Source organism: Malus domestica, chromosome 16 (genome assembly GCF_042453785.1).
Source record: "Malus domestica chromosome 16, GDT2T_hap1".
Classification (NCBI taxonomy): Eukaryota; Viridiplantae; Streptophyta; class Magnoliopsida; order Rosales; family Rosaceae; genus Malus; species Malus domestica.
Window position 1 is genome coordinate 21078439 of NC_091676.1, and position 10565 is coordinate 21089003.

Consider the following 10565-nt stretch of genomic DNA (forward strand, 5'->3'; position numbering starts at 1 on the left):
TCATCTAAACTATATATTGACTGTATATCTTCATCCTTTTCTAACTTAAAGAACTTCATCAAATGTATTTTATCTCTCGACTGTTTTCCTAATTTTGGACATTTAGGTCTAATATGTCCAACTTCTCCACATGAATAACATTTACAACTAATCTTATCTTTTGGTACTTTATATTTTCTAATCCAAGGTCTGCCACTTCTTTTCTGAAATTGTTTTGGAATTTATTTTCTCTTCTTATATGTTCTTGAAGGTCTTATGTTGAAATTCTTATGATGTTTGTATGATTTATTTTTCTTTTTGTATATTTTCTTATGCTTTTTCTTTTTATGGCAACCATATTGTTGTGGTAAATCTATTTTTTTACAGCTCATATAAAATTGCTTTCTAATTTGTTTCTTAGCTTTTATTTGAATTCACTCTTGTCTAAGTATATCATATACATGTTGAATTCTAGGTCCTATTGCAATATCATTTTTCTTTGGATGCTTTTGCCATTCATTCCAAATCTTTTCTCCTATTGGTCCTTTTATTGTTGTCATATAAGTATCTAATAAATTAATATCACTAATTCTAACTGTTCTTCCTAAATATTTAAAGAAATTTGTTGTATACTCGGCTATATACTGTAAATCACAAATTTGTAATTGTTCTAAATTTCTAATTGCCCTTATTCGTTCTTGTTCACTTCTGCCATCTAACCTATTATTATCTAAAAATTCTTGTTTAATCAAAGTAACAAAATCATCTATATTAAAATATGTTTTAGCTGCTTGATGTTGTTCTGGATTTTGGACTTTGCATGACGGGAAATAATAAAAAACTAAAACATAGTATGCTCAAAGTAATCTAATATATTTTGTGAATTACTAAAATCTAACATTAATGCTGCATGTACACAACCCTTTTCCCATCTCTCAATCGTTCTTTCCCAATCTTGTGGATCTAGATTATCTAAATTTAATATATTACCAACTATGTTAATTTGTTATAACCCTCTCAAATATGGAATCCTATTTTTTCTAGGTGGCTTTATCATTCTTTCTTCTATGTAATCTACTTTTGCTTTTTCATTATATTGTTCATTTGTTGGTCTCAAAAATTGTTGGTCAGTTCTACTTGCGTGTCCTGGATTTTCTACTCCTGATGTACTACTTTCTTCTGCTGGATTATATTCTTCTTTCATAATAAATTATTGTATTCTTTTGACCCTAAAATATATTTTACTCCTATTTCTAAAATTAATTTTTTCATCTCTTCATATGAAATTTTATGTAGCCCTAAATCATATGTCTTGTATTTTTCTAAATATTGTTCTTCATCTAAATGATCAATATCTTCTATAAACTTATCTACAATATGATCAAAAATTTTCTCAACTAAATTAATATCTAAATTATCAAATGCCATATGTATACTCTCATTTTCGATTTCACTTTCATCATCTTCTATTTTTTCTAGTTGCTTGTAATTACTAAACATAATTGTTGCTTGATCTGTACTAGGTTCATATATTTGTACTTTATTTGGTTGTCTATTTCTTGCTACTTGTATATTAGGTAATGTCCACTGAGTTCTTTCTAAAAGGCTATTATCTACGGGTTTTGCTTCTATCATATTTACATGTTTACTACCAAATGTTTGAACTAAATTTTAAAATTCTAAATTAAACTTATGATTATATTTATCAGACACTTTACCAAAATTCATTAAGCTAATACATAAATTTTTATATTCTCCTTTCATATTATAATTTTTTGTTCTTATGCTTATTTTAATATATTTACTAAATTCATTAATTGTAATAACATAATTTGGAATACCACCTATGACTGCTAAATTTGAACTTAAGTCTACTTCAGCTGTTGCTATTGTTGCTTGTTGGTGATATCTCATCTATCATCATATATGTATACTAATGCTTTTGTGCCTGCTTGTGCTCTGGTTAATCTTGTTATTCCTATTAATATTGTTCCTATATGAATCTGACTAAAATGTGATTTTCTTAAATATATAAATGCTTCCTTACTAATTAAATTAAGTATAACTTCTTTATCGATACAGCTAACTTCATGTTGACTGATTCTACTTACAATTCTACTTCTGTTTTCAAATAAACCTAATTGGTACAAGTTATATTTATTTTTCTGTGTTCTCTCAAAACCTCTTCGAATAAATTCTTGTGCTTCTTCTTCATTTGGATAAATATCTTTAGCTCTAACTACTTCTTTTCCTTTTTTCCTAAAGAGTTACATTTCCTATTATCAAAAGGATTTAGCTTAGGTCTTCTAATATTGTTATTTGCACTTAAAGTTAAATTTTCTAATTTATCTAGTAAAGATGGTGGAAGTGATGAAGATGCATTATGTAAAACTTGGTTTATTTATGTTATTTGTTCTTCAACTTGATCTAATTTTTCAGGTAAACTTAAAACTAATTGAATAATTAAATTATTTTACCTAATGGGAATATTACTACTGGCTACTTATGTTGAAAAATCTGTTAAACATAATGGTTCTTTATCTAACTTACTAATTTCTTTCAAAGCTTGGATATATTTTCTGCTAGTTCTAGAATTGGTCATTAAACTAATAATTTATCTATTTTATTATGCAACTTATCTACTTGTTCACTCAACTCTTTTTGCACTAATTGAATTTTTTGAACTTCTAATTTTAACTGCTCAACTATTTCTAGTGATCTAAGTTCTACTTGCTTCGGCTTACTATCTATGAGGTCAACAAGCTCTTGTATCTCTCTTTTGCTAGGAAACCTTTGAATATTTTTGTTATTATCTTCTAACTGAGATGTAATATAGTCTAAATTTTGTCTAATTGTTTTTATGGAATTTTTCTGAAAATACTCTAACAACTAGTTTAACAAATGATTATGCTTATTATTTTCTAATTTTATATTTTCTGCTTGACTAATAATAAGATCTACAACACTATTGGCTTGTGAATTTTCTTCACTATGCAAAATATGATTATGCTTTCTCAATGGAAAATAAAAAACTAAACTATTTTGGTCTAAGATTATTATTCTTTTTTGAGGTTCACTAATTTCTAAATTAAGATAATCTATCATAAACTACAGTCTACCTTTCTCTAGAGTTACGGCTAATTGGTTTCTTAGAAACTCTCTTTCTTCTCTCAGGGTCTCCAAAACTTGATATGTTGCTCCTTTTGCTTCTAAAACTTTATTCTGCACTTCTGTGTTATTATATTTACGAATAAATGAGGGATGTTCAAGATAACCAAGATAAAACTTTTGCTTCTTCAAAGTACTGCTAATTCTTTTGGATATATATGCTAATCTTCTCTTTATGCTATTTATAGTTGGGTGTTTGGGATAATAAATACCTGATGGTTGTGGTTGACAAGGTCTACAAGGACAATAATATCTGTTGTTCATACAAAATAAACAAGTGTGATATCAATTGTATCAATGACTTCCGTCCTCAAGGTACTTTACTATTATAATTATACTATGAAAATGCTAAACTTGGCTCTGATACCAGATTCGCACAGCAAGGTCCGGTTAAATAGTCGGATGACCATTATAACAACTAGACATAAAACCTTGCACATGGAACTCGACATGTTTCAGCATGACGGCCACTCACAGTACAAGTATAAAGGCCTTAACGGCTGAACTCAAAGGTACGAAGAACTCAGAGGTACCCTGGTTAATGTACAGTTATTTGTATGGCAAGCATTCAACTATAACAGAGTGCTCGAACAAAGTATGATCGTCAGTGTAGCAAGTTAATAATATAACTTCAGTAGTGTTTCCCTGTTTTGGACTAAAAGTCTAATTAAACAAACATACTAAAGAAAGAAAAGAAAGTTTACTTAAGACTTGGAGATTGCTTGAATATGTACACTTGAACTTTTATTGATATATGAAATGTTTAAAAAGATAGTTGTTTACAAGAAAGTGTTTACAAGGAAGTGTTTATAAGGATGCTATTAAGACTACGGATGCTTGAGAGTATGAAGATGGTGTGAGTGAGAGTAGGGTGTTCAGGTATTGAGATGTTGAGGTGTGTTTTTACAATGAATGAAACTCCTCTTATATAGGCTGAATGAGGATACAATGGTATTAAAATTATTTATAAATAAATGGTGTGGACATCTCCTTGGTACTTGTGATTTGTCACTATGCTTCTACTGTTGCTGAAAGTGTCAGCACTGTTTCTGAAACGTGGCCTGAATTTTGCTTTGCATGTGAACTTGCTTGTCTCATTTTGCATGTGAATTTGTTGCATGGCTTGTCTCCTGGTGCCCAATTTTTACTTTTGTATGTGATATCTCTAAAATGTTCTCTCCCTTGTCTTTTTTTACATGCCCATTTTGGGTATTATTGAATTGTTTTGTCCTTATGATTAAAAGGAAAGTTTTTTGGGGGGGTTTCGTTAGTTTTTTTTTCTTTTTAAAAAGGTAAATGATCAAACAAGTTAATTTGTTATGTTAAAATTACTGCATTTTGGCCACTCAGTAATACAGTGGTATTTCTCTTCACTTGGAAGTGAGAGGTCTTAGGTTTGAATCTCGTGGATGGTGAATTTGATACCAAATTAGGTTGTTTATTATGTGGCTTAGCCAAATTCACTACTACATTAAACACTTTGCGCGATGAGGGAGTATGTGCCACACAAAGCATTTCCAGGTCACACAAAACCTATGGCGACGCAAAAATCGTTGCGCAGAATTTGTCGCGCAAAGGTCATGAAGAAAGACCTTGCACAACGAAGAGTGCAATTTCATCGCGCAGCAAAACGATTGCGCGACGCTTTATTGCTCGTCGCAAGAAAGGCCTACGGACAAAGGTTTTCGTTGCACGATATAAAAGGGTACAATTGTGCTTTGTGACAAGAAATTTCTGAGGACGTCTATGGTTCGTCTAAAAAATATTTGCGCGACGAAACATGTAAGACGCATGTGGTTTTGCACGACGACATATCTTTGTCGCGCAAGTGTAATTTTTAATTAAAAAAAAAGAATTTAATAAATAGAATGTCATTAAAAATATGTCATATAATTGACAACAAAAAAAAAATTATGAATAAAAAACAATTTATTTATAATATAAATAAAAACGTACATACAAATACAAAGTTTAAAAAGAAAGTGGGAAAAAAAGTACGAAAAAAATGAGGCATAATCTATGGGCAAGTCGTTCGAAGGTGCTTGGTAATCTTGTTGCTGGAAGGGGGTGGGGTTGGGGACATGGTTGGAGGTCAATGGGTCTGATTGCTGTGTATGCTCGGGGTGGAGAGGCTTTGATGGCAGTGGTGCAAAAAAATCGGGGAGACTGGTCCCGGAGGAACTGAGGCTTGTACAATCAATGACATCTGAGTCTTGTACGATGCGAACTCACTCCTCAGGCCAGCGACTTCATGCGTCAAAGCCGTAACCTCACTCTTCGACTGTGAGGATGAAGAGGCTCCACTCTCCCACCGCCTGGCATTTCCCATCCCCCGACAATATGTCATTGGCCTTCAACCGAAAGTCTGGTTCAACGTCTCTATAAGGATGTGAAACCCCACATCCTCAAGGGGATCCACATACTCTATTGGCATGTCCAGGGGAAGCTGGGAGGCGAACTCTTGAACGACCAATTGACCCTTCTCCACCATAGTCGCCTGTTAAATAAAACATGGAATATTAATAGCAAACAATTTGAAATAATTAGTATAAATCTTTAATGCATAAGAAATTAATTACATGAAAGGACTCAATCAACTCATCCCTGGGCCGAACATAAACGTCAGCAAAGATGTCGATCTCCCGGAATTTTAAACACCCCTGAAATAGAAAAAGAAAAGGAATATGTTAGTACGGAAACAAACAAAAAATAATTATTAGTGACATTTTTAAATTGGAAATGAAAGATTTAATATATACCTTCCGCAGCGCCTCCATCCTATATGGGAAAGGCCTCAAACCCGAATGGTGGAGAAGAGTTTTCTTCTCCTGATTGATATTGTTTGCCTTCACCTTCTTCTGTTATACACAAAATAAACGTATTAGTTGTAATATTTAAAGAAAATTAAAAAAAAAAAGTAATAACATTAGTAAAAATTTTAAAAAGTAAAATGAAAGAAGTCCTATTTAAAAACGCACCACATAGCCCGACTCGTGAAAACAACTGCAGAGCCAAACCCAACTATCTTCTCGGTCCTCGAACTCCTTCAGGCAACCCTCATTGAGAGCGACCTGCGGATCATCAAACATCAGGAAATATTGGTGCAGATCACTCTTCCACTGCTTGTAACGTTCAGAGAAGAGCTGATTGAGGTATGCCAACATGTCCTCGTTGATGTTATCGAAATTTTAGTTTGTCTGCAATGTAACAAATATTACGAAAGTATTAGTAATAAAAGACATTAATAAATATAAATATATAAATTTTACATGAAAAGCATTAAAAATGCAACGATACTTACCGACAAATGATTACGCATCGTGTTCTTCACCTCCTCCAGCATCGCCTTCCAAGACTTCCACCCAATGTCGTGGACCAATGCACTATGCTGCTCCAACATTGGTGCTGCCCGATGTCACTCATCGTATCCGATTGTGATACGATCGTCGGTCACCCGGGTGACCAACGCCGTCTTCAATTGCCGACAAGGTCTCTGGGTGTTTTTCTTGGCTGCAAAGAAATGAAAAATTAACGTTAACCTAAAACTAATAACAAATCCTACCAAAATTTCGGCAAAACCTCCCTATAATTAAAACATTTCCCAAAACCCTGAAAATAACATAAACAATATATGTATCACAATGATCACAACTGTTTAATAATGGGTTCGGAACGATGACAACAATAAACAATCCATACATACATACATATATATATATATATATATATATAATAACTTTTTAATCCTTAAATAACATAACTTAATAAACTGAACCTAAATAACAAAGCTAAGTTAACATGGGAATGAGGGAGTAAATTAGGATAGTATACCTGGTTGTGGACCCGAGGCATCGGTTGTGGATCCTGATGGCGACATTTGCTCTGGAGTGCGGGGGCACCGGTGAGCATGTCAGGCACTAACAGGTAGCGCCACCGAAGAAGTCAAATACGTCTGCGCCTGTGGGATTGGAGGACCAACTGGATCAATCGGATTCATCGGCCTATGATCCATCTCTGCCGGAGCAGTTGCGGCAATAGTAGGTGCAGTCGTTGGATGAGGTGTAGTTGTCGAACGAGGTGAAGTCGTCATCGCCTTTCGGCTTCTAATGAGCTGTGACATCTACAAAATTGGAAATAAATTTGTTAGATTACAAAGATAAAAATTATCGAACATATGCATAATAATTTCTACTTAAATTTAAAACGAATAAACCATTACAACCCTAAATCCAACTCATTGTCCTAATTCTAAACCCAAATTTTAAAACCATAATTCTAACTCCTAATTCAAAATCAACTAACCCCTAACTTAAGAACCTTAAATCTAACCCTGTAAATTAAGCACCCTAAATCTAACCCCCTGGCCCTAATTCTAACCCTTTACTTGAAATGAAAAAACCCCAAATTTAAGAACCCTTATTCTAACCCCTAATTGAAGAATCCTAACTCTAACCCAGTACCCTAATTCTAACCCCAAATTTAAGAACCCTAATTGTAACCCCTAATTTAAAATAAACTAACCCCTAACTTAAGCACCCTAAACTTAACCCCACTACCCTAATTCTAACCCCCTAACTTAAAATTAAAAAACCTCCAAATTTAAGAACCCTAATGCTAACCCCTAATTTAAGATCCCTAATCCAATCGGACATTTTTTCAGTGTTAAGAAAGAAAGGTCGACCACATGTTGAACATGACTACATAGCATTATAACAACAATTAAACATGCACAAACACTGACCCACGCTTTCAATTCAAATACCAGTAATTTAAGAACCCTAATTCTAACCCCAAATTTAAGAACCCTAATTGTAAGCCCTAATTTAAATTCAACTAACCCCACTACTCTAATTCTAACCCCTAACTTAAAATTAAAAAAACCCCAAATTTAAGAAACCTAATTCTAACCATTCATTTAAGGACCCTAATTGCAATCCACTGTCCCAATTCTAACCCCTAATTTAAAATCAATAACCCTAATTTAAGAACCCTAATCTAACCCCCAGTGAAGCACCCTAAATCTAACCCCCAATTTAAGAAAAACTAATCTAACCTCACTGCCAAAAATTGTTCCCCTAATTTAAGACCTAAATCTAACCCCAATTAAGAATCCTAAAAACTCTCATTTAAGAACCTAAATGTAACCCCCAATTTACGAACCCTAAATCTAACCACATTGCCCTAATTCTAACTCCCAATTTGAAAAATAAAAAATACAAAATAAAAACCCTTAATCTATAAACCCTAATTAACATGGTAAATAAAGAAAATTGAAAAAAAAAATTAAGAGGAAATTACCGCTTGGAGATGAAGACGTGAAGGCCGAAGAGAGGGACGGAGATACGAGGTGAGCGACGGAGAGTGGTAGTGAGAGGGTATGAGGGTGAAAGAGGGTGTCGAGGAAGAACAACTAATGGTGAGAGAGAGGCTGCAATGACATTGGGAGAGAAGAGGAAGGAGAGAGAGGGTATCGGGAAAAGAAAAAGGAATAAGAGAGAAGTGAGGGGAGGAAGACGATACACGGGAATAAATACATAGAAGCTTACACGACAGAGGCTTTGTCATGCAAGGTTAAAAACTTCGTTGCGATGTTTTTTAAAGGTTCTGTGAAAAAAAAGGCCTTAATTTTTAGACACTTGCACGATGAATACCTAGATTTCATCGAGCAAGTGTCTAAAAATAAAATCTACCCGCATAAAATTAAAACACTTGCGCGACGAAAAAGTGTTGTGCGTTGCACAATTATGTTTAGAAATGGTTTTTTTTTTTGTAGAATTTTGATTAAAATTTATTATAAAATACTAATTAAAAAATTTATTTACAAAGTAATTCACATATAAAATAAAATGCATTAACCCTTTAATGTGTTTTACAACAAAAATTACAAATAAATTGCATTAATCTTCATCCAAACTATAATAACTTTCGCTTTCGTTGCTATCATCATTTTTAGTGTCCCATTCCTCATCATCGATGGGTACGTCACCATCGTCGTTTGTATGCACTGGACCATCGTATCACAGAAGATTACCATGGTCAATTGTGATTGATTGAATCGGTATTTCGATCGAAGATACTCCTTCTATCTGAAATGGCTCTTAGATAAGATTAGTATCTCGGAGTGTTTCAGCACCAATTTTCATCTAAGATTCTAGACGTTGGTCAGCGAAATTATCAATGTTGTCGTCAATAGGGTCTTGTTTCGATATAGCATACACGTTCCTATGATCCATCTTCTGAACAACTTTCCAACCCCTCCCAGCTTTAGGGTTATCTAGATACAAAATTTGTTTTGCCATGTTTGATAAGATGTAAGGGTCGTCATCGTACCAAGTTTTGGTAGTGTTCACTGATAGTAAACCATGATCTCTTTTAACACTTCTCTTCCTGTTTGGGTTTATATCAAACCATCGACACTTAAATAGGATCACTTGGCATCGGTCTTTGTAAAACAATTGCACAACACTTGTTAGTTTGCCAAAGAATTCAATGTTTGTACTTTCGCCTCCACCTAGGACATGAACACCGTTGTTTTGCGTACACAACTTGTCATCTCGTGCAACCCTTAAGAACTTGACACCGTTAACATGGCAACTCGAGAACAATTCAACGCGAATCGGTCTAAACGCCAAGTTATATAACTCTTCATTGTATGCTGAGGAATTCGATGCTTTCAATTGATTCACCTAATATTACACAAACACTTAAATTTGTTAGTTTCACCATAATAATTGGTACAATTTATATGTTCAATACAAAACACTTCAAACTTACATATTTGAGAAACCACCACAGAAACAATTTACGGTGTTTCTTGGCATTCAAATGTGAAGGATGTGCCTGCTTCATCATATCTTCATGCTCGTCTAGGTATGATAGTGTCTCATCACAATTGTTGAGTACGAACCAATGTGCTACCTCCATGTCCTTTTTGGAAAATGACTCGCATTGTATCGGATCTCCGAAGGGTCGAGCGATTTGGGCAAAAATTGAAAGTTTCTCCTTTCTCACACCCCCGTCATTATTGCGAGGGGGACGATTGAAAGTTGTCTCCACGTCCTTTAAATACATTCCACAAAATGTAAACACCTCATATGCCACCCAAGCTTGTATAATTAATCCTTCGGGCTTTGCTTTGTTTCGTACACTTTTCTTCAAGTCTCCAAGAAGCCTGCCAAAATAAAACGATACGATACAAATTTTACTAATCGTAAGATATTGATTAATAAAAATGACGAGGATTATATACCTTTCTATTAGATACATCCATCGAAAGTTGACTGGTCCAGCAAGCAATGCCTCATCCGATAAGTGAACCATCACGTGGATCATACTTATGAAAAAAGCTGGAGGAAATATCATCTCAAACTTGCATAGAACTTGCACAATGTCATGGCGCAACTGATTAACGTCCGTAT

At 33.9% G+C, this 10565-nt stretch overlaps 1 protein-coding gene across 1 annotated transcript; it reads right to left on the reverse strand.

The window, feature by feature from the left end:
- Positions 1-5058: 5058 nt before the first annotated feature.
- On the reverse strand, positions 5059-8719 carry LOC139192807 (uncharacterized). The gene is made up of 7 exons (XM_070815577.1): positions 8446-8719; positions 6979-7267; positions 6449-6657; positions 6126-6344; positions 5907-6005; positions 5727-5807; positions 5059-5644 (listed from the first exon to the last, which is right to left on the reverse strand). The coding sequence occupies exons 4-7, from the start codon at positions 6309-6311 to the stop codon at positions 5501-5503; spliced, it is 510 nt and encodes a 169-aa protein (XP_070671678.1). The 5' UTR covers positions 6312-6344; positions 6449-6657; positions 6979-7267; positions 8446-8719; the 3' UTR covers positions 5059-5500.
- Positions 8720-10565: the final 1846 nt, after the last annotated feature.

Coding starts and splice junctions, on each gene's coding strand:
- LOC139192807 (XM_070815577.1), bottom strand. CDS start 6,311: ATGTTGGCATACCTCAATCAGCTCTTCTCTGAACGTTACAAGCAGTGG. Junction 6,006..6,125: donor TTCACGAGTCGGGCTATGTG/GTGCGTTTTTAA, acceptor TGTGTATAACAG/AAGAAGGTGAAGGCAAACAA. Junction 5,808..5,906: donor GGATGGAGGCGCTGCGGAAG/GTATATATTAAA, acceptor TTTCTATTTCAG/GGGTGTTTAAAATTCCGGGA.